The sequence below is a fragment of the Stegodyphus dumicola genome, chromosome 7, assembly GCF_044657685.1.
Source record: "Stegodyphus dumicola isolate Sdum_Otavi_A_Nest chromosome 7, ASM4465768v1".
NCBI lineage: Eukaryota > Metazoa > Arthropoda > Arachnida > Araneae > Eresidae > Stegodyphus > Stegodyphus dumicola.
In genome coordinates, this window is record NC_140774.1 from 158965039 (window position 1) to 158990258 (window position 25220).

Consider the following 25220-nt stretch of genomic DNA (forward strand, 5'->3'; position numbering starts at 1 on the left):
AACATGGATCTAAAGCTAGAGATCTTGTAGAGAGTTTTCCACCTACTACTGAAAACTATAATAAAGCTATCGAATATTTGAAAGATAGGTTTGGAAGAGACGATCTTTTGGTTGAAGTTTATGTGAGGAAACTACTCTGTTTAGTCATGAAAAATAGTAGTAATTCTGAGAATAAAATTTCTGTGTTTAAACTGTATGATAAAATAGAAACCCATTTACGTGCATTAGAAAGTTTAAACGTTACAACCAAGAAATATGCCGCTATGCTGTATCCTCTTGTTGAAGCCTGTTTACCAGATCATATTTTGACAGTAGGGAAAGAAATTTAGCCTCAGCTGACAAAGGTATTTCAACAAACAAATTAGATGACATTTATGAAGAAAGAAGTTGAAGGTGAAGAGAGAATAACAAGCGTTTAATGTAGAATGTCGATCACAAATGAAAGCATTTCCGAAACATAAACATGGAGGGCAGAATGAAATACCGACAGCTGCAGGACTTTTAAACAACGAATTGACAAAAGCAAAACCTACAAAAAAGGTGAATTGTATTTTTTGTGGTGAGAACCACAACTGTGTAGAATGTAAATCCGCTAGATGTATGTATTTAGATCAAAGAAAACAGATTTTGTTAAAGAAAGGTGTGTGTTTTACTCGTTTAACTCCAAGTAATTTATCTAAAGATTGTAGAAAATTTGTGAAGTGTACAAACTGTTTTAGCAAATATTATTTGCTTATGTGTCCAAACGTAAGTAAGTGCAGGGAAACCGAAAAGGATAAACATGATCAGAAGGCCAAAATTAAAGGACATACTCTGATGAATCAGACAAGTATGCCTGAAGTACTGATGCAAACTCTGAAGGTCCGAATTCATGGAAATCAGAATCAACAGTTTATTAGAGCCCTTGTTGACACTGGGTCTCAAAGATCATATACAGTCAAAAGTCGTTAATTCGGACACCCATAATCCGGACCTCAAAGCTAAAAACTTTCTGCGCATGCGCCGCATTGGCAGATGCGCACAGGCGTTTTACGCGTGCGCGTAAGACCTTGACTACTGCGCATATGCGTGTGCGCAAGTGCAGAATACGTTTTCGCCTGTGCGTTTAATGTATAACGGATGGTGTAAGCTAAAATTATCTAATTATCTATTTCAGTTAATGTTAATGATTGCGTTGTTCCATAATCTTCGATTTGGATCCCGCTTATTATTTTTTGCAGACTGTAAGAGCAATTTTATAAAAGTAAACCTGAAATTTCAATTATGTCAAATAGAATTTCCGATGCTGGAACTTCCAAAGGATCTACAAAACGAAAGTATGTTTCGATGTCCAACAAACAAAAAGTGGAACTGCTCCAAAAAATGGATAAAGACATGAAGAATGTGACAGAGAGGTTAGTGAAAACGAAAAAATTTCGTTTGACAAGTTAGTCGGTATTCTCAGCACAGCAATTAACGGGACTTGAACAGCGGAACTTTGTAATTGAAAAAGAAATTATGTCTGTTTATAGAATTAAAGAGAAAGTATTATCACATAAAACGAAGCAACTTAAACAACTTACATTGAAAGAAATGTTTAATAAAGTAAACAAATAAATATTAAGCTTTTTTTTTTTTTTTTTTTTTGTAAATTTTGATACCCTTTAGATCATAATTTTTCTTTATTTCATTAATTATGGTTTTATATTTTTAATTTTAGAATTTCTGCATGCCATCTTACGAGCTTTAAACTGATGATCTATAATCCGGAAAAATCGATAATCCGGAATCGCCGAAGTCCCGACGAGTCCGGATTAATGACTTTTGACTGTATTACAAAAGAAGTGGCATCAGATATGAGGTATAAACCAGTGGGTGAAGAAAAATCAAACATAGTCTTTTTGGAGGTACAGAATTAGTGAAGGAATATAAAAAATATCGCGTGATAATAAGTAATATAGAAGGTACTTATAAATGTAATTTTGAAGTTAATGACCAAAAGGAAATATGTGCTGCTGTAAAAAATGTGACAAAAGGAATGTGGATGAAAGAACTTACACGACAAGGAATATGGCTGAGTGATTACAATAAGGAGGAAGATCCTCCACTGCAACCCACAAAAACACAACTTCTTATTGGGGCAGATATTGCTGGGAAGCTGATGACTGGGAGAGTGAGGAAATTGAAATGTGGATTAACTGCAATTGAAACTTATTTAGGGTGGACAGTAATAGGAAAATTACCGCACATGAAGATACTATTTCCGTTTTATCTTTGTTCATTAATGAAAGTGCAGTTGCCGATCATTGGAAGCTTGAAGCTATTGGTATCACCGGTCCTCCAGAAAGCCTTCTAAAACAAGACTTGCATGCGGCTACGTTTTATAAATTTCGCGAAACCATAAAATGAGATGAAGACAGTAGATATACAATATCGCTAGCATGGTTGGAAACACATCCACCAATTTCTAATTGTCGAGAACTCTCTGAAAAAAAGACTTTTGACTACTTTTGTAAACTTGTTGCTAACGGTCACTTGAATGATTATCAAGAAGTTTTTAAGGACCGGATTCTACAAGGTATTATAGAAGAAGATCCATTGCAAGATCAAGTCCTACTCTATTTACGAAAGAAGTAATAAAGCATTCTTCCACTACTAAAATCAGACCAGCATTCAAAGCTTCAGCACATGAAAAGTATTTTGTTTCTCTCAATTCTTGCTTAGAAAAGGGCCCCAATCTATTAGAACTGATACCTTCCATACTTTTGAGATTTCGATTGAAAAGATGTGGAGTAACAGCAGATACACATCAAGCCTTTTTGCAGATAAAACTGAATCCCCAAGATAGAGATTATTTGAGGTTCTTGTGGTAAGAAGATGGCGATTCAAATAACTTAGTGATCTACAGATATTGCAGAGTACCATTTGGAGTAACTTCAAGCCCTTTTTTATTAGGTGTTACTATAGCATACCACTTGGATAATGTGGAGGAGGAAACTCAAGAAATGGCCAGGAAATTGAAAGAATAATTTTACGTTGATAATTGTGCGACCAGTTTCGACAGTTTTTAAGAAGTTGAGAAGTTTATGAATTTGGCAAAACGGATAATGTCAGATGCTCAATTTGAGCTTTGGGACTGGCAGTGCAATACACTTGAAATGATGAACATGGATTATTCTCAGAAACTGAACCTTCTTTAAAGGCAAGTGAAAATACAACAAATTGTATTTCTGTATTGGGCCTTGTATGGGAAGTAAAGGAAGATACTCTCAGCTGTGATACAAAAAAATTTCCTGCTCAAGAAGTACCATTAGTAACGAAAAGGAAAATTTTATCCTTAGCACAAGCGATTTTCGACCCGATTGGATTCTCTTGTCCCTTGACACTGCTGCTGAAATTATTATTACAAGAATGTTGCAGATCAAAATTCGCGTGGGATCAAGAAGTTGCCAGAGAAGATTTTGAAGAAGTTTAATTTATGGCATGGTCAAATTCTTGAATTGAAAGATATTAAAATTCCTCGTTGGATTGCAATTTGCTCTCAAATTTATGAACCTGATAAATGGAGTCTGCATGTATTCTGTGATGCCAGCAAAATAGCCTATGCAACATGCAAATTTATTAGAATAGAAAATAATGAAGGTGTACGTTGTCAGTTAGTGTAAGCTAAGTCCAAAATAGCTCCAATGAGAGTGACAAAAAAGATTGCTGTTTTTTACTGGACACATTCCAGCAATGCTCTCTGTTGGATTAAACGAGAAGCTGTTTGGGCTACATTCCTGGCCAATAGAGTAAACGAAATTAGAAAACTAAGTAGCATAAATGATTGGTATTACATTCCAGGTTCACAGAACCCAGCAGATATAGCTTCAAGAGGATGTACGGTACGACAATTAGTGAAGGCTAAGTGGTGGAACGGGCCAGAATGGCTGAAGGAAAACTTAAGGATTGACACTTATTATGAACTAGTGCAACCTGACAAATCCGCAATAAATTCGGAGATAAGAAAATGTGCCGTAACAGCTACCAACGTTATAAATACAAGGAATTTATTCTACAACAGATATTCTTCATATAAAAAGATAGTAAGGTGATAGCTTGGATAAAACGATTCTGCAAAAATGCCAGAAATTTACCTAAAGATTGTTTTTTTGGTAATATTACTTTTGCAGAATATGAAGAAGTGGAAAATATTCTTTTAAAATTAATCCAAGAAGAAAGTTTTGAATTTCATGAAGACAAAACAATTATATCATTGGAACCTTTTGTGGATGAGAAAGGAATGATACAAACTATGACAAAGATCTCTCAGAGAAACGACAGTAGAAATTTTACATTTCCGATAATTCTACCTCCCAACCTGTTAATTAAGGAAAAACACGAAAAAAATTCCCATGCAGGTATTCAAGCCTTAGCAGAAATTCTGAGTGAACAATTTTGGATTCTCAAATGCTGGTGTACAGTTCAGCATGTAATAAAAAACTGTGGTCGCTGTAGACAATTTAAGGTAATCAATTTTGACGTGAACCCCATACTATTAGCAGAGGAAAGAGTAACAGACTCTGCAGTTTTCCATATTATGGGTGTCAATTTGGCTGGACCTTTATATCTTCGATGCCAGAAGAAGGCATGGATAGTGATATTTACATGTGCCGTTTATAAGGAAATACACATTGAAATTGTTACTACGAGGGCTATCCAGAAAGTAGATTACGTTTTGGAATAAAAAAATAAACAAAGTATAGGAAACAAATTTTATTATATACAGATGAAAGCCACACTCAAATACTACTTTTCTACATAGTCACCATACAAATTAAGGCATTTATCGTAGCGATATACGAGCTTGGAAATTCCTTCGTCGAAAAATTCGGCCGCCTGCGCCTTCAACCACTTCGTTACCTCTTCTTGCCTTCCATCTTGCACAAAACTTGTGGTAACCAAGCTTTTCGCTGATGATTTCGTGCAACAAACTTCGCGAAATTTGTGGAAAACTCAAAGAAAGTTCCGTTATTGTGAAATTTCGATTTTCACGGACTTTAGCATCGACTTTTTCGAGAAGTTCGGCGGTCACTATGCTGGGTCTCCCACTTCGATCTTCGTCGTGAACATTGGTTCGGCCATTTTGAAATCTTATGACCCACTGACGCACTGACATTATCTATTACATGTATTTCATACTATATTAGTTACATTTTAAAATATATCATTCTTTCTATATACAGTACAAAGTCCAAGGTCCAGACTCGAGACTTCAGCGTTTCTGGATTTTTCCAGATATTAGATCATCAGTTTTAATCTAGTACGATGACATGTAGAAATTACAAAATTAAAAATATGAAATAGTGATTTATGAAATAATGAAGCATTTATGACCTTATAGGAAACCAATTTGCAAAAAGAAAAAAGCTCAACTTTTATTTTTTTGCTTTATTAAATATTTCCTTCAATGTATATTGTTTAAGTTGCCTTTTTTTTGTGTTAATACTTTCTCTTTGAATCTATAGATAGACATAATTTCTTGTTCAGCTATAAAGTACCATTATTCAAGTCCTGTAACTGCTGTGTCGATAACTCGCACCACTCAACTATCAACCAAATTTTTTTCATTTTCAATAACCTCTCTGTCACTTTCTTCAGCATCATTAGCAGTATTTTCTGCATTTAGAACCATAGATTTTGCAATCTGTCAGTTGATTGATGACTGAAACATTGTCATCACAATGAAAACGTTCTGTTATATCATTTCTATTTCTTACCATTTCTCCACTAATTCCATTAACTGGAAAATTTGACCTCCCAAAACCTTCAAATTCATGACTATCATTACAAAGCTTCATGAGCTACACACTGTTGGCACTGTTGCATGAGACTGATGATCACAGACATGCTGTTCCACTAAATTTTATCTTGCTTCTATTGTGTGCTGAGAAAGATCAGCTTAAATTGTATTATTTTAGTTATTTATTATACTTATGCTTATTTCCTACTCATGCTTAAGGCTTAGAGTCTAAAAATAATTAAATTTCTGCATATACTTAAGGTTTATCAGGGTTAGTGCTAGACATTTTGCTGCTGCCTTTTGCAGTCTCTGTAGATACTTTATTTTGCTGCAAAGAACCTCCTTAAATTTTAAAAATTTTACATCCAAGTGCCTTCCATAAATTCTAAAGCCTTTGCAATCCCTTAATTTTTTTACTTGGCGCTTCTCAAAATTCTACAAATTTTGCCTCTCGTAAATTCTCTTCTGGGCTTATATGAATAACACATCAGTTATTTTTAATTCAAACAGCCTTAAATGTAATCATTTACAAAATCTATTTTTTACGTATGGAAAAAAAAATTCTGTTAAATTTCACCTTGTTAACACACTCAATATATTTTAGAGCACAGTTAGGTGAAATCTGTAATAATCACCAAGCCTAGTGTCAACATAAAAGGTTACCTTGATCTTTGGTATTCAATTAATAATATATATATATATAAAAAGTGCTTAGGAAAAAAAAGTGCTTAGACATTGCTGCATGAGTCATTTGTCAAGTTGCCATGTGTTGATCATCATATGGTGATGAAAGCAAAAAATAATAATGATTCACCAGGAACATAAATTATTCAATGAGCATAAAATTCATGATGTTTTGATGTAGGAAATTTCGGTTTGGTATGCCAAACAAAAAGGGCGGAATGGAGTGAAATTATTGATCATACAGATTTATGTTAATAAAGGATTGTTTCTTCAGTACAGAGGTAATTTATTTAGTGACAAAATGAAATTACGAATTGGGATTATCCACATGTTTTTATTATGAAAAAATATCAAACGCACATGTGTAAAGAATAAAAACAAAGTACAACAACAACAAAAAATGCTAAGAAAAGGGGGGGGGAGAAGTTGCTGGTGATCCAGATTTTAAATCATTACGGATGTTGAACGTCTGGACATTAGATTTTTGAACTGCAGTATTAAATAAAGCCCCCCCCAAAAAAAAAACCTATGCCTTAAAAAATGTTAGTTCAGTTTTCATTGAATAAAATTAGGTTTTGTGTTTTGTTTTACACAAATTAAAAATAATGTCTCTGCTTTATTTTATTCCAGTAATAATAACAAGAATATGTGTTTAAGTGATAAGTAAATAAAAACTACTTTCATTGCTTTAATTCAAATAAAAATGAGCCACATACTGAAGGATAGATCATTGTTTAATTTTGTTGGAAAAATATTTTCTTGTACTTAAATTTTAAGGAAATAAAATTATTTAAATTTTCTTACTTTTGAAATAAAAACACCCCTCCCTCCTTGGGGGAAAAAACTAGCTTGCATTTTAGAGAGTATGCATTTAGACTGCAGGAAATATACAACTCAATTATCAAGATCTTTTGATTAAAAAAAAAGTCAGTGAAAAACATCAAATTTTCTTAAATGCAGTATAGTAAATTTACTGAACCATTTCCTTCAATACTTTTAGTATGATTAAAAACTTCTGATTTATTCACATAACTTTTAATTTAATCTTCTAAACTCAAGAAGAAAACTCTGTTATGATAACAGAGTAATAATACTCTTGGAATTTCTCAAACTGGTATTCTTTGCATATACATTTTATGGCTACTTGTTCCTTTTTCAAGATCTTAGCCAAGGTTACTCATCTTAGTCTACTGCTGAAGTAAAAAAAGAGGAATGGATAGAGATGTAAAGACAGCACACCTACATGATCCACTCTCCAGGATATGATATTAAAGACAAAGTTATATTAAATAGAATAGAGCATCTTTCCAACTAAAAGTGTGAAACAATGATATCATGTTGCCACTTGAGGGTAATAATCCAATAAATTAGATAAGAAGTACAAAGTAATAACACCACTTACCATTGAAGGCACAATTTACAGTTTTCTCCTCCTTTACTTATTTTTAAAATTTACAGTCATAATCTTTTATTGGTAAATATAATGAATACAAATTTTATATTGCATAGTGCATGACTGCTAATGAAGTCAAAAATATAAAATGCGTAGGCTGGGACTTTGTCAATGTATGCTTGTACACTGGGCCAAGTAAATAAGCAAAAGTGGGAGAATTTTTCATGTTGGTACAGTCATTAAATCTAGTTTGGCAGCTGACAGCTCATGGAACTTTAATATTCTCAAATTTCCAGTTTTTATAGTTGAGGTTAAATGTAAGTTATCTAGTGGTTAATTCAACATACTGGAATTATCCAAAATAAATGTTAATCTAAAATTCAACGTTTGAATAAACGAATTGTAGGTACCAACCCTTAGACTTCAAGCAGAAAATGAATATAAATTTTTTTCCAATTAAATTTAGATTTAAAAAAAAAAAAAAAAAAAAAAAAAAAACAACCAAACTATCAGCTGTTTCAGACTGTGCGTTAGGCTCATATACAATCTGAGACCACTGCTCTAAGGAGTTAACACAAAAAATGGGGTGGGGAGAAGTTTCAAAATAAGGCAAAAAGCATGCCCTTGAAATCAATACTTTTTTCAAAATCTACATCAATTTAAGGTTGCTTTTTTAAATTATATATTGGCAAGTTTTTCTTCCATTAAAAAAGGGGGGATTGAGAATATTGAGCCCAGTAATTACAATTTCCTCCTCACAATTTTTAAATAATAAAATCAGTTTAAAAAGGAAAGAATTACATGCATAAGTATGCAAATATGTTAAGCACATAAAATGAAACTCAAATTATTGGCACTTTTTAAATATCTGCATGCAGTGCAATCCCAGTTCAGATGTTAGTTCATAACATATATCTGAAATAAGAAAAACAGTAGAAAATTTTCCACTTCTAAAATTGGATGAAAATATTTGGCTCATTTTTAACGATATGGATTGTAAAAATAAATCTTTCAACCAATTTGATCTCTCAAAAAAGTAATTTAGAAAACAGAAGGAGAAAAATTGACTTCCACAAGGTGAAGATAGATTGGGAAGTCATTAGAAGTGCAAGATGTGAGCAGGATATTGATAGCAAATGCATGTTTTATAAAAAATCAATAGATTCTGCTGTACAGAATTCTTCAGTTAACAAAAAATTATGAAGCACTTGTGCATAATGAAAAATCCATCATTAACCAGTCAGACCGAAAAGAATTTGGATATCTGAATTAGGCTTTTTCTAACTCTGCAGTAGGTATGTATCACCTAGCCATCTATCATTAAGTTGCTTCATTCAAATATGTACTGTTTTCCATACTCATTGGACTCCCCCCCCCAATGCTAACTTCAGCAATAAATTCCTTATGAGAACTATAGATTTACAAGCATTTTATTTTAGATGGATGACAAACATCACTTATGAGGCCAACTATATATTAAGAAGGGAACATTGAGGGTTTTTTTTTAATTAAAGCAATTTAAATATGATAGATAATTTATAATTTTTTATTCCAATTTCACATGATGGATGATTTAACACATTTAAATCATCCATAATTTTAATCAATCCCGATTTAAATAAATGCTAAATGCTGTAAATTGTTTTTGCTGACTTAATGTTTTGTTATTTGGTTTTCCTCATGCAAATTAGATCAGAGGTCAATCAGCAATAACCTTATGTGGTTGCTGCCAATTGGCTAATGATGTAGTATCGGCGGATTGCCCGATGTTGTGTATTTACATGCGAGAATTGATGAACACGTGGGTATTAACTGGATTTTCTTTTCTCATTGGTTTTAATGTAAAGGCTATTGTTACAACCCAGTTGCTTTAAGTTATGAAATAAATATTAGTTTTATTTTAGGTAAGTTCTGGTTTTTATTTAAACAAGGCAAACTGTTCGTTTGCTACAACGCTAATGCCCACAATTTTTATAAACAATAGATTTGCATAGCATTTTTCATTATAAAAAGCATATTTACAATTAGTTAACAAAATAATGAAATAATGTCAGATTTTGAAAAATTGAAACAGAAGCCTTTATATCTACAGATTCAATACAGTCAAAAGTCGTTAATCCGGACTCGTCGGGACTTCGGCGATTCCGGATTATCGATTTTTCCGGATTGTAGATCATCAGTTTAAATCTCGTAAGATGGCATGCAGAAATTCCAAAATTAAAAATATGAAACCGTAATTTATGAAATAAAGAACAATTAGGATCTAAAGGGTATCAAAATTTGCAAAAAGAAAAAGCTTAATATTTATTTGTTTACTTTATTAAACATTTCTTTCAATGTAAGTTGTTTAAGTTTTGCTTCGTTTCATGTGATAATACTTTCTCTTTAATTCTATTAAACAGATATAATTTCTTGTTCAGTTACAAAGTTCCGCCGTTCAAGTCCTATAATTGCTGTGTCAAGAACACCGACTAATTTGTCAATCGAAATTTTTTTGTTTTCAATAACCTCTGTCACTTTTCTTCGCTATCCGAAGCGAATTATAATGACGAGGAACTTGTTTTAAATCATATCAAAGACGGAGCATATCAAGATGAAATACTACATTTGGTAAGGAATTATAAGCCAAATAAAATAAAAACATCTGCGCTGAAGATAAGGATAGTGCTGACAAATCAACTTCCAATTCATTAGGCGCCCGCCGCCGAGCAGCGTGAAATTGATAAACAGATTTCGGATATCAAAACATACTTTCGCCTTAGATCCTTTACATATTAACAAATATATATCGGAAATTCTATTTGATATAATCGAAAGTTTAAGCTTACTTTTATAAAATTGCTCTTACAGTCTGCAAAAAATAATAAGCCGGATGCAATTCGAAAATTAAGGAACAACGCAATCATCAACATTAACTGAAATAGATAATTATTTAGCTTATACGTCCATTATACATAAAATGCGCACGTGAAAACGTATTCTGCACTTGCGCACACTCATATGCGCAGTCGTAAAAGGTCTTACGTGCACGCGTGAACGCCTCTGCGCATGTGTCAACGCAGCGCATGCGCAGAAAGTTTTTAGTTTTGATGTCCGGATTATAGATCATTCCGAATTAACGACTTTTGACTGTACTGCAGTTCCTAAAAGAAACCCTCCTATATATGAGCTAAAACTCACCATGGGATTCTAATCCAGGACCCTGCCCAATGCCTCCATCATAATTCTGAAAAGATTTTAAAAAAAATCACTCTCCACACAACACAAATTTCTAACAAAGTGAAAATACAACAATGCACATAGAAAAGACATGAAGGAGATAGTACAATTTTATGGCAAATTTTACTAATTTAACCTTTTTACTTCCTTGTATGAAGTAAAGGAAGTATTCTAATCACGAAAAATTCTGGGTACCATATTTCAATGAAAATATCCATTTTTGCCACAATTGAATGTAATTTAACGATGTTTTTAACATGAAATCTGTACATAGAGACAAAATAAAGGACTCTTTTTCCTCATATGAATTATAAAACTGATTTAAAATGAATTCCGAAGAGATTTTTTTCATGGCATTTGTATCTCGTATAACTCAAAAATGAGCAGCCTCAGGAGGTTGAAATTTTGTATATAGGATTGCTATATCATGTAGTTGTGCGCCTCCCTTTTTGGTGGCAGTCGGCCACACCAAAAGTATGTAAATAAATATATATATATACACACTGTTGCTCGGCTCCGTGAACTCAGTTTTATAAATTCTTATATGTTGGTAAAATGTGCATTTTTTGCTTTAAAAATGATTGAATTATGTTGTTCTTATCTTCCAATTAAGGTTTTTATGCCTTTAGCTAATCTGCATGTTATAGTTGTAGAATTATCCACAATTAAAAAGTTGTTTAAGTGCAACTAAGCCTAATTTTTTTTTTCCCCATAGCAGGCATATTTGTTTACATTTGAAACTTAAGCAGAAAAGTGGATTTGTTGTTAATCTCGTCAGCGCGCAACGAACTGGAAGTTGATCTGTCCTCCTTATCTTCAGGGCAGATGTTTCTTTTTTATTCGGCTTATAATTCCTTACTAAATGTAGTATTTTTTATCAATGTACTCTGTCTTTGATATGATTTAAATCAAATTCCTTGTTATTATAAATATCACGAATACACATCAAATAGTTTTCTGGTTGCAATTTTCTAATTTTGACTATGCATAATGTATGCTTTATGCATGCACGCGTTGAAAGAAATTTTTAATAGAGTAAACAATAAATATTAAGTTTTTTTTTGGTAAATTTTGATACCTTTTAAATCATAATTGCTCTTTATTTCATAAATTACGGTTTCATATTTTTAATTTTATAATTTCTGCATGCCATCTTACCAGATTTAAATTATTTAAATTGATGATCTATAATCCGGAACCACTGAAGTCCCGACGAGTCCAGATTAAAAACTTTTGACTGTATTAAGTTTTATGAAAAGTTGACATACATTGATTTTTATTGGTATATCAAATATTTATTTATATATTTCTAGCACATTTCCATTTAATTAGTTAAAACGCAATAATATTTACAGGAATATTTTTTCTCCATGTTTAAGATAATCAAAAAGCTGTGGACAAATATAATCATATTAAGTGATGTTAATTGCAATAAAAAAGTATTAGAACTTACTCTGCTCAATTTTATGTAAGCAACTGTTTTTTCCACATCCATACCAGACCAGTCTTGTAGAATATAACAAATGCAGGCTGCACAATATACAAATCGCATGTCACTCTCACATTCAACATTCATTGGACGAAAACTAAAAATAGACAAGCTCACATATAATGAACTCATTAAAGCATACTTTGCAGAGATAACATATTTTCGGGCAGTTCTTAGAAATTGTAAAGAATTTCATAAATGTTCATAGGGAAAAAAAATCATATACATACATGTAAGATGAAAAACTATGTAAATCAGCTTTATAATTTAATTTAGTAATAGCCATTTAATTCTTCATTTTTAACTTAGGTATTTCTTCTCTCTATTCTAAAAATCAGAACTTTTCTGGACTGTGTCGTTTCTCTATCATTTTATGTCACATGGCGTGTGTAATGCTGATGATATAGCTGATTCAGAACTTGAACTCAAATTTTCAAGAACTGAAGCCTTTTTCTTAATAAGCAACCTAAATCTTCCTTGGTGAGCCTCCATATTGGATAATTATGCACTTTTGCATGCAAGTGGCACCTCTCTTGCCACTTGCATGCTATTTCGCTCTGTTCGCTTCCTATACAATAGTATAAAAAATGTAAATTTCCTTCACTAGGCATGATTAGAGTCCCAAGTAAATTGTGACTGCAAATGTCAATTGAAATAAAAATGAAGATTTAATCTGTCTCTACTGCCACGTCTGCTGTTCATTACAGATTCAGCATTCTACACAATCAAAATTCTTCTTTTTCATTATAGATCTACATTTTATAGCATCAGCCTTATTATGTCTTTTTCATTACTCACGAACACACACACACACACACACACACATATATATATATATATATATAGAGAGAGAGAGAGAGATGGGAGAAGAGGAACAGACACAATTAGTGTAAATAGAAATTACAATTATTTATACGTAAAACCCATGGACAATGAAACACATGGTCAATAAAAATTCTTATATTGCTTTTATTTTAGCACCACTATTTTTGCAATGTAGACTAATTACAAATTATTCCAGTAAGAAAAAGGTTTTCCCTTACAGTTATATTTAGAAAAAGCTTATACTCATTCTTAACAATAAAATACAATATGAGAAAAATTTAGCAAGATATTTAATTTTAAATTAGGGGTTTTTGTAAATTTTTAATTGCTATAAAACAAACTTATACCCTTCCTTGGGGAATTGGAAATAAATAAATTAGGGTGATTTGAGGTTTTCTTCTATATTATGTTATTCAATCATATTCCTTTGTGATTTACTAGTGTGTAACATCCTTTAATTTATAATTTTGTTATACTTTGTATGTCAAGACCATTTTCACACAAGTAATGCAATTTTATTACTTGAATATTCTAACTTAACAAAAAATTCACTGGATTGGGATATGTTTTCAATCTTTAATTTAAGCAAATAATATTACCAGCTGATTATGTGTCAATAATTAAAATATGTTACTATTTTCTAGAGCATGAACTCTATAAGTTTGCATTACTATAAGATGCTTTTTGAAAAAACTTATACTGATGAAATTTTTTAATGAAAATCTGCATATCAATGCACGTCACATAATCCATTAACATAAGAACATCAGAGCGGCCTAAGAGACATAATTGCCAATGAACTGAGATATCAAAATCTGACTACACGTTCTTTTACTTCATACATGATTATATAGTAGCACTATGTTGCATTTTTGCTCTTGCCACATGGCCTATATTATTCATTTTTTATGAGATTTTCAAAATGGCATTGTTTATTTAAAAATATATTCATTGCTTTTTTGTGACTATAATAATAACCTTTAATTTACAAAGTATGCCATATCATTTTTTTTTCAAGAAAAAGGTCTTTTATTTTAATTGAAAGTATATGACCAATGGAGGCCTGGTGGCGCAGTGGCTAGCGCATCGTGCAGCAGCACCACAGGACCGGGTTGACTCCCCGCGCTGGGCAAGGTTGACTCAGCCTTTCATCCCTTGGGTCGATAAAATGAGTACCAAGTTCACTTGGGGACTGAACACTGGGGTTCCTGCGACAAGCCGACCACTTGTTCAGGGCATATGCTTACGCACCCCGTGACCCATAGTCAAGAAAGCAGATTTCGGGACACTGCCGGCCTTGGCCCACTAGGGCTGTTGCACCACTGAGTTTTTTTATATGACCAATGACAGTGAAAATAAAGCTTCTAAGGACTTCATGAACATGGTGTATAATTTTTGTTATGCATAAAAAATAAATTCAAACAAGTACTTATTTCAAAATGCATATCATCTAAATATACAGATATTCAAAGTGTGTATCGTATAATAAAATCGCATTACAATTTTTAAGAATATGCACAATTTAAAAATTTAGTAAGCACTCCTTGTATTTACACAAATCAAATCTTTCACTGAAAGAACTGCTTAAAACACTCTAAGTGATGTTTCCTACATAAATATTATTACAATACAGCCAGTGTTATTTAGTATGATTAGTTAAGATTCTGAAAGATGCCTAAATTTAATTCAGAACGGAACATTCTTTTGTGAATCCATTTATTTAGCATAAAAGTTTAGTTTCTTAAAAAATTTATGAAAGATTTTATGCTTAATGCTGTTAAATGATTCAGTAAAAATGACAGTTTGCATTTTCAGATTCTCTCACTGAATTTCTATCTTTTGCAAAATCAGAGTATCATTGATTTTAATCAGCTTTGGCTAGCTACTTAAATAAATGAGACTCAATGACTGCGTGAATTTGCGATACAAAAACTTTTAATTCTGATTTTTTTCCCAGATAATTAAACGCTATTTTAAAAGCCTCATTCTGAAAAATAATGCAAATTTTATTCATTAATAAATAAATTGTTTAGATCTTATACATTCCTTATTTTAACTTGACTTAAGAAACCAGAAAATGAAAAAACATACGTCAACTTAGTAACTATGAAATTTGGATTTTCAATCTTATAATGTACTCTAATAGTATGATTCTGAACATTATTATCTTAAAGAAGTTTCATTCTTACCACATGTGTTTGAGGAAACACAGGTTGATTATAGATTTATGGTACTACCTCTAAAACAGGCGACTAACATGAATTTTGCCCCTTCTAATCAGTTATTAAGACCTTGAGATAAAGAACTTTGCAAAATATCTGAAAATTTTTTACACGGCTAAAATTTTGGCAACATTCATACTTTTGATGAACTGCATATGCGACCAACATATATATGCCACCATCCCTTGATATGTTAAGTAATAAATTCAACAAAATTTGCATTACTGCTGAAAAGATTATATATATTACCTTCCATCTGGAAGCTGTAACTTTCTTAAACTGGTTACAATATTTTTCTTGTCCACTCGGCTTAAATCATCGCCAAGAATGATAAGCGTGCATAAGGCCGCATATGTCAAGGCAGCATGAGGTTTATCATAAATACTGGAATTCTAAATCAGAAGAATTTTATTTTAGAAGCACACATGCATACACATTTAAAAATAATACACGACAATTAATTACACAAGTAACTTGATCTTTAGCTCAATGACAGTCACTTGTGTCCAATGACAAGCTCTCTGTTTATGCTTTATCAATGAAAGATTATTCTATTATGCGAATAAATATCTTCAGTTTAATTATAGAATGATTTAAATTTGTATTGGAAATATTGACTGAGTTTATTATAAAATCACAATGGACAAAAAGGAACGGGGGGGGGGAATATTGAAATTCATATATATATATTGTAATCAGCCAATAGATGGCAGGCACTGTAAGAGAGAGAGAGAAAATAACATGAGTGAATGTAATGGCAATGTGTTGCTTTTGAACGAGGATTCCCCAAATTGAGGTTGGTTGTATACATGTACAGTATAAATGCAATTAATACGCTAATGAAAACAATGCATGTCATTCTGATATGTCAAGCCAGAGAGAACATCTAACAACTTTAGAAGTGGAACGTTAAATACCTACTGGATGACACTAATGTTTAACCTCCCACACCACTAGATTGAAGTAAAAATAAAGGGGTAAGTTCTGATGCGAAATTTGATGCATGTAAATTAAAGAAAATTAAAGAGAAAGTATTATCACATGAAACAAAGCAACTTAAACAACTTACATTGAAAGAAATATTTAATAAAGTAAACAAATAAATATTAAGCTTTTTCTTTTTGTAAATTTTGATACCCTTTAGATCATAATTGTTCTTTATTTCATAAAGTACGGTTTCATATTTTTAATTTTATAATTTCTGCATGCCATCTTACCAGATTTAAACTGGTGATCTATAATCCGGAATCGCCGAAGTCCGGACGAGTCTGGATTAACAACTTTTGACTGCATTAGTTATTATCACAGATGAAAATATGTGGGTTGCAGGACCTGCAGCAGCAGATCGCCAAAAATTTCAGCAGTTTTGATATTTCTTTAACTTATTATAATAATTTTACAGTTACCAAATATTTTTACACAATGTATCTGAAAATAGATAAAGATATGAAAATACATACAAAGAAAAAACAAAAACATTTTGAAGCATTCTTTTTATAATATACACGTTCATTTTACTTCCTTTGCATGTAACGCTGTCATTTCGTCTGTTACTTATTTAAAATTTTCACATTGTTCTATGTCTTAAAATTAGAAATTAAAGTTAATGACCTAAAATTGCAATAGTATATTACAGTACAAATGAAGAAACTGATAGTTTCACTCACACGTGTTGGATTTGTGCAATGCTTATGGGATCCCACAAAATGTTTCTAAATATTACGGGGCTCCTGGGGTCGGGAAAAAAATCTTAGTGATAAAAAAGGGGTCACGACTGAAAAAAGTTTAAGAAGCCCTGCTTTAAATAAAGCAAAATGTTAAACATTAAAAATATTAATGATGCAAGTAATTAACAGAATTTCTAAATTAGAACAAGGTACCAGAGATATACAATCATAAGAAGAATGTGAAATGAATCTATAAGAAAAAGCAGAACAGACATTTAAGTTAGATCTAGAAACTGAAAATTTGATTCCTGGAGCAGAGGACAAGAATAATCAGGAAACAGAAAATGCATAACTTGCACACAAATGAAAGTCAAGAAATAATTCCAGAATTCGGACAAAAATAAGGCAGATTTATCATTAAAGGTAATTTTGCAATGATATTGAGTAGTGAACTACAGAAACCCAAAACAAATTTTCCAAAACTTCATGTATTCACTAGCTAATGATGCACGCACATTATCTGTTAAGTAAAATCGTATGATGCATATTAATTTTGAAATGACACAGTTAAATTAATATACAGTCGATTCCAGTTAATCGGACCACATCGGAAAGCGATCATTTTGGTCCTAATAACCGGCTGGTCTGATGTTAAAAAAATCAATTACAAGGCATATTTTGTATAACCTGTCTGTAGGTTGAGGTTCTCCAGGTTCAATATTTTTTGCAAAATGCAATGCACATAAAATTAATAAAAAAACGATTTCGGCTAATGCTATTTGCAATGCCTCCATTATGGAATAATGAGTCCTTCCACTAATCCTGATGTCTATCCATTTTTACGTTCTCTATTTGCAAGAATGCTCCCAAAAAAAACTAAAAATTCATCCACTTTTAAATTCATTTTATCATTTTCTGTTCCAAAAGTTATTTGTGACTTTTCTTTCATTTTATTGCTACATTGTATTTCCGATGCGTAACGATTTGTTTCTTCGACTATTTTTTCAAGAACTCTTTCAGTAAGGAAAAGGCAAAAATATGCGACAGGAGTACTTTCAGTTCACTGTATTAGCAAGGATTCAGTTTTTGTAAACCTATGATTTGTCATACAACTTGAATCCGTTTTTCAGTCAACACAACAGTTCTTTCTGATTGCCAAAAATTGTTGAGTTGCGTCTGTGTTAAAATCCATTATTTCTATGGTGTGCACCGCAACATCACTATATCCTTCCGATTCACTCGTAGAATTCCAAATGTAATCTTCATCCTCTGTGCTGCCATAATCAGAAAGATCACTCTTTTCTATGAATTCTAATACTGCAGCTTCAGTCAATTTTTTTAATTTATTTTCCTTTTCTTAGGTTGTGAAGGCCCTGGAATACTTGTACTGTCTGCCATTTTTAAAAAAATGGACATAAAAAGACTGAAACACAAAATTTAAAAACCGCGTACCTAAAATATAAAAATAATGCTTCACTAACATGTCTCAAAAACCTCTTCATTCAACATCCAAAGCCGCACTAAAAATAAAGCATCATCACTAAATTGACTTATCATCATTACAGAGTGTCGCTGGCATCATTCCAGAGGTTTAAATCGATCGTCATTCCCGAGTGTCACTGGCATACAAAATAGCAACATGCTGATGTGCCAGTGGCAGCGAGCGTGTTAAATACTGGAGAAAGAATATATATTAAAAAAATTAAGATTGCATTTAAAATGTTAAGATTTTGAAATTTTTACAAAATTGATTTTTTTTTTTAAATTAAAAAACTATATAACATTATTTTACATATTTAAAGCATTTTTATCATTGGAAGTATACGTCTGAAATCAAAAGTTGTGAAAATAAAGGATGTATAAAGACTTGTGGACACAGAATATAAAAGCAACAAATAACAACAGCACTTGCATATTAGTGCAATCATATTAGAAGAAATTGTCAAATTTTTAGAAAGTGACAAAGTCTCACAACCATTTGCATAACAATTCATCAATTTTCACAAGAAACACTACCATTTATATTTTTATTTTGAGTTCCAACAGTTTTTATAGACAAACTACAAACAAACTCAATTTTAAAATGGGTATGGAATTTGTCTGCAGTACTAGAAATTCCAGTAACATTTCTACAAGAATACAATATTTTGCTGCAAAATCACTTAAAAAACTGCTTTGAATTTATTCCACCATGTTAAAATTGCCACCAGAAAAATAAATAAAACACCAAATACTCTTAAAAGTAGGATTACTGATTAATTTTCAAATAAACACCTAATTAAAATGTAAAATATGCCTGTGTGTATGTAAAATATGCCTGGTTCTCCTCCCTCCCAATAATCAACCATCATTCTTTTTTTTTTTCCTGTAAATAATCACCAAACTGCCAGAGTGGTTATGCTAATATATATGTACCCAAACAGCAGCATAAAAAATTAAATATCCATTACAGATTAAAAAGCACATAAATTCAACTAAAATAAACTTGGAATGAATGGGAAAATAAATTAGGGGGATCAATAAAGAAATACAAAAAATCAAAATTGCAAATACAGTCAAAAGTCTTTAATCCGGACTCGTTGGGACTTCGGCGATTCCGGATTATCAATTTTTCCGGATTACAGATCATCAGTTTAAATCTGGTAAGATCGCATGCAGAAATTATAAAATTAAAAAATATGAAACCGTAATTTATAAAATAATGAGCAATTATGATCTAAAGGGTATCAAAATTTACAAAAAAAGAAGCTTAATATTTATTTGTTTGCTTTATTAAACATTTCTTTCAACACGCGCATGCGTAAAGCATACCTTACGCATAGTCGAAATTAGAAAATTGCAACCAGAAAACTATTTGATTTGTATTCGTGATATTTATAATGACGAGGAATTTGATTTAAATCATATCAAAGACGGAGTAGATCGAGATGAAATACAACATTTAGTAAGGAATTATAAGCCGACTAAAATAAAAACATCTGCCCTGAAGATAACGATAGTGCTGACAGATCAACTTACAGTTCATTGCTCGCCGCGACGTCCCCCCCCTGCGCAGAGCAGCGTGAAATTGATAAACAGATTTCGGAGAACAGTTAGATAAACAAAGGATATGCCTTTATCCATTTTTTGTAGCAATTCCACTTTTTGTTTGATGGACATTGAAACATACTTTCGTTTTGTAGATCCTTTGGGAGCTCCAGCATCGGAAATTCTATTTGACATAATCGAAAGTTCAAGCTTACTTTTATAAAATTGCTCTTACAGTCTGCAAAAAATAATAAGCCGGATCCAATTCGAAGATTAAGGAACAATGCAAACTGAAATAGATAATTAGATAATTTTAGCTTATACCGTCCGTTATTAAACGTGCATGCGAAAACGTATTCTACGCTTGCGCAGACGCATATGCAAGTCGTAAAGGTCTTGCGCGCACGCGTAAACGCCTATGCGCATGCACAGAAAGATTTTAGCTTTGAGGTCCGGATTACAGATCATTCCAGATTATGGGTGTCCGAATTAACGGCTTTTGACTGTATGTACATATCTTGAAAATGCTGTAGGTTGTTATATCAGCTAAAAGAATGAACAGCATAACTATTTAAGGCACATGTTACAACTTAATAAATAATAGAATCAGACACAAACAAAAAATATATATCAAGCTGAAGAGTTTGAGGAGGGGAAAATTTCACCAACATGAAATTGATTAAAAAAAACATACTCACTGCTGATGAACAAGTAGTACAGCTTCTAAAACCATAATCATTAGGACTAGATTCTGCAAAAAAATTTGAGCATTTGTGAATAACTTATATAATCAAAGCTATGAAAACAGAATATAAATGAGTTTGATAATTTTTTTTTAATAATAACACATCGCCATAAGCCAAATGTAAATGTAACATCAAACATGACAAGAGATAAGCAATCAGTCCTAAAATTACATACAGCTTCATAAAAATAATGTTTACTTTATTAAAATATCTAATGTGTACACCACGACTTCCTTATACAGAATATAAAATTATATGCTTTTTTTCCTTCATTTCATTTAAACTTATTTCCTCGAATTTCATTAGAGATATATTTCTCATTCAATTAATTCAGTTCTCACTCCAGGGCACGGCAAAAATACATAAAACCTCAAAATATCTTTATTAAAAATTGAAAAATATAAAACACCAAACATAGTTAAAAAAACAATTTTTACAATTAAAATTAGAATTTCAATGCAAAACAAGCGATTCAGCCAGCGGGCAAGAAGGCAAAATTTTAGATGCACAAAACTGAAAATTTACTTTTGGCCCCATTCTGCAAAAAGACGCTGAAGGTGCAGAAACTGAATTCACAATTCTGTAGTTTTAATGTAAACAAATATGGCTGCTACGGTAAAAAAATTAGGCTTAGCTGCACTTAAACAACGTTTGAATTGTTGATAATACTTCCAACTATCGCATCCAGATTAACTAAAGGCAGCATAAAAACCTTAACTGGAAGATAAGAACAACATAATTCAATAATTTTTTAATCAAAAAATTGTACAATTTACCAACATATAAAACTAAAAAAATTGAACTCCCAGAGCTGAGTAACAGAGTGGGTTTTATATACTTTTGGTGCAGCCGATTACAACCAAAAAGGGAGGTGCACAATTACATGTTATAGCAGTCATATATATAAAATTTCAATGTTCTGAGGCTACTCAATTCTGAGCTGTGAGATACATATGGACATCAGAGGTCATGAAAAATTCTCTTGTGAATCTATTTTAAATCCTTTTTGCAACCCGTTTTGGGAAAAAGAGTCTTTTATTCTGTTCTCACATACAGATGTCATGCAAAAACATCGTTAAATTGCATTCAATAGCGGTCAAAATAGATATTTTCATTGAAATATGATACTCGAAAATTTTTGCGATTATAATACTTCTATTTCGTACAAGGGAGTAAAAAGGGGCAAATATGAATACATGCCATTATTTCAACCAACTGATATACAGTGATTTAATCTTAGTTGTAGATGAAAAAATACTCTTAACACCAGAACTGCTTTCAGAAAAAGAAAGTGTAAACCCTTGAGTCAGCATCTGCTCTGAAAACTTTTCTTCTCATGACATGATCTCTCATTGCAGTGCATTTTGGTGCTCCAGTAGTAGTAGTAAAATATGACTGCATTTTGTGGCTTAGAAGAATTTAATTGCAACTCTTTGTCAGTTGATATTGTCAAATCGCTTATTCCATACTGATTCTTCTCCTTCTTAAATCAGACTTTCGATCCAAAAGCAACTATATATATATATATATATATATGTAATGTTTTCAGTTATTCCAACACATCGTGGGCGAATGGTGAGGCTATTCCATTACACGTTCTGGCAGGTGGTTAACGAAGCTGGGGTGATTGAAACACGGAGAAAAATGACGACTCAGGACTTTTCACTTTTAACAGCAAGCATATCTTTATTTTAATTTATAGCAGATGACTTTTTCCAGATGAAGTTAATCAAATAACTTATTCAGTAATTGAACTATTAGATACGACTGACTTTAAACTTTAATACATCATAACGTTCTAACAAATAAAGAGGAGCATAGCGGAAGCATTAGCAGGACGAAGGTGAGAAGGCATCTGTCTAGGAGAACTTATGAACGCAGCATTTATATGAAAGGTTATGTAACAGAGTAGCTTCTAGAAAAATGTAGAAAAACTTATGACGCAGCATTTATGTGAAAGGTTATGTAATAGGCGCGAATGTTCTAGCAGGTACTGGGTTAGGGAACGATCCTGAATTGCAGAAAAGTAATTAAAGGTTCCTGGTTCGCAAAGAGCATAGCCATCGTATTTTTTATTATTATTTTTTTTATTTTACACACATATATATATATAAAAGATCAAGTTCCTTTTTCTTGCTTATTCATAATGACAAAATTGCTTAGCTACTTATGGTTTGGTTTATTTAATTATGGCAAAGCACACTAGGGCTATCTGCCTAAGGGAAGGGATGCCTTCGTGGAGGACTTAAGAGAAACTAGCTCGTATACATGTTACACATGGGGAAAACCATGAAAACGCCCATGCAGCCAGCCCGTTCGCGGGATGCGAACCTCGGACCGAACTACCAGTGTTCAGCGACTTTACCGCTCTGCCGCTGGTGGGCTCACTTAGCTACTTATGAGATGAAATGAATTAAGTTACCATATCTAGCACTCAGTTACAATAGGTACCTTTTTAACTGAAAACTGCTGTTAGCTTAAATGACTGACTTGTATTTAAGATTATAAATAAGGAACCAAGTTGTCTCCCTTTTCCTACATTTATGTACAATATCACACTATCACATTGTGTAATTTTTTTAATTTGACTAATTTCAAAGGACACATTTTTTTATCAGATTTACATTACTTCTTTTTCTTCTTTTCTCTTACGTCAGAAATTATCAGACTTCAGAAATTATCTTAAATAGAAATTTAAGTACAGTCAAAAGTCGTTAATTCGGACACCCATAATTCGGAATGATCTATAATCCGGACATCAAAACTAAAAACTTTCTGCGCATGCGCCGCGTTGACACATGCAGAGAGGCGTTCACGCGTGCGCGTAAGACCTTTTACGACTGCGCATATGAGTGTGCGCAAGTGCAGAATATGTTTTCGCGTGCGCATTTTATGTATAATGGACGTATAAGCTAAATAATTATCTATTTCAGTTAATGTTGATGATTGCGTTGTTCCTTAATTTTCGAATTGCATCCGGCTTATTATTTTTTGCAGACTGTAAGAGCAATTTTATAAAAGTAAGCTTAAACTTTCGATTATATCAAATAGAATTTCCGATATATATTTGTTAATATGTAAAGGATCTAAAGCGAAAGTATGTTTTGAAATCCGAAATCTGTTTATCATTTTCACGCTGCTCGGGGGCGGGCGCCTAATGAATTGGAAGTTGATTTGTCAGCACTATCCTTATCTTCAGCGCAGACGTTTTTATTTCATTTGGCTTATAATTCCTTACCAAATGTAGTATTTCATCTCGATATGCTCCGTCTTTGATATGATTAAAAACAAGTTCCTCGTCATTATAATTCGCTTCCGATAGCGAAGAAAAGTGACAGAGGTTATTGAAAACAAAAAAATTTCGATTGACAAATTAGTCGGTGTTCTTGACACAGCAATTATAGGACTTGAACGGCGGAACTTTGTAACTGAACAAGAAATTATGTCTGTTTAATAGAATTAAAGAGAAAGTATTATCACATGAAACGAAGCAAAACTTAAACAACTTACATTGAAAGAAATGTTTAATAAAGTAAACAAATAAATATTAAGCTTTTTCTTTTTGCAAATTTTGATACCCTTTAGATCCTAATTGTTCTTTATTTCATAAATTACGGTTTCATATTTTTAATTTTGGAATTTCTGCATGCCATCTTACGAGATTTAAACTGATGATCTACAATCCGGAAAAATCGATAATCCGGAATCGCCGAAGTCCCGACGAGTCCGGATTAACGACTTTTGACTGTACTTATATTTAACTACACAGTACAAAATTAAGATTCGCATAAAAGTCAATTTTTGTACGCACACAAGGAATTTACTAAACTGCTTACCTCAAAAATCATTTATTATTTTGAACTGAATTAACAAAAATATCATTTTCTTCTTATGAAAATAAAAATACTGCACTGTGAATATAAACATCTTTCCATGGTTATAGGAATTTATCGTACAAAAACTATTATAATTACATATATATTCTTTACAGAGGGGAATTGTAACTGCAATAATTACTTTTTTTTACAAAGCACTACATCTGTAAATTTCAGCATGTCTTCCCTTTGTAATTCAAAGAGGGTTAAATTAGTATTCCTGTTCTTGTCATGGGTTCATTAATTTTTTAGTCTGTAACACTTGACAGAACCTGTGTTATTTAGGCCTTCAAATTATCAATATCATAAACA

The 25220-nt window shown here is 32.1% G+C and overlaps 1 protein-coding gene across 1 annotated transcript in view; it reads right to left on the reverse strand.

Moving 5' to 3' along the window:
• betaggt-I (geranylgeranyl transferase type-1 subunit beta) overlaps positions 1 to 25220 on the reverse strand; it is a 62175-nt gene that overhangs the window by 16932 nt on the left and 20023 nt on the right. The window contains exons 3-6 of the mRNA XM_085820987.1: positions 20986 to 21038; positions 15843 to 15985; positions 12511 to 12643; positions 11019 to 11064 (exon numbers count right to left, since the gene is read on the reverse strand). Coding sequence (XP_085677113.1) covers positions 11019 to 11064; positions 12511 to 12643; positions 15843 to 15985; positions 20986 to 21038 — 375 coding nt within the window. The remainder of the gene's footprint in view (positions 1 to 11018; positions 11065 to 12510; positions 12644 to 15842; positions 15986 to 20985; positions 21039 to 25220) is intronic.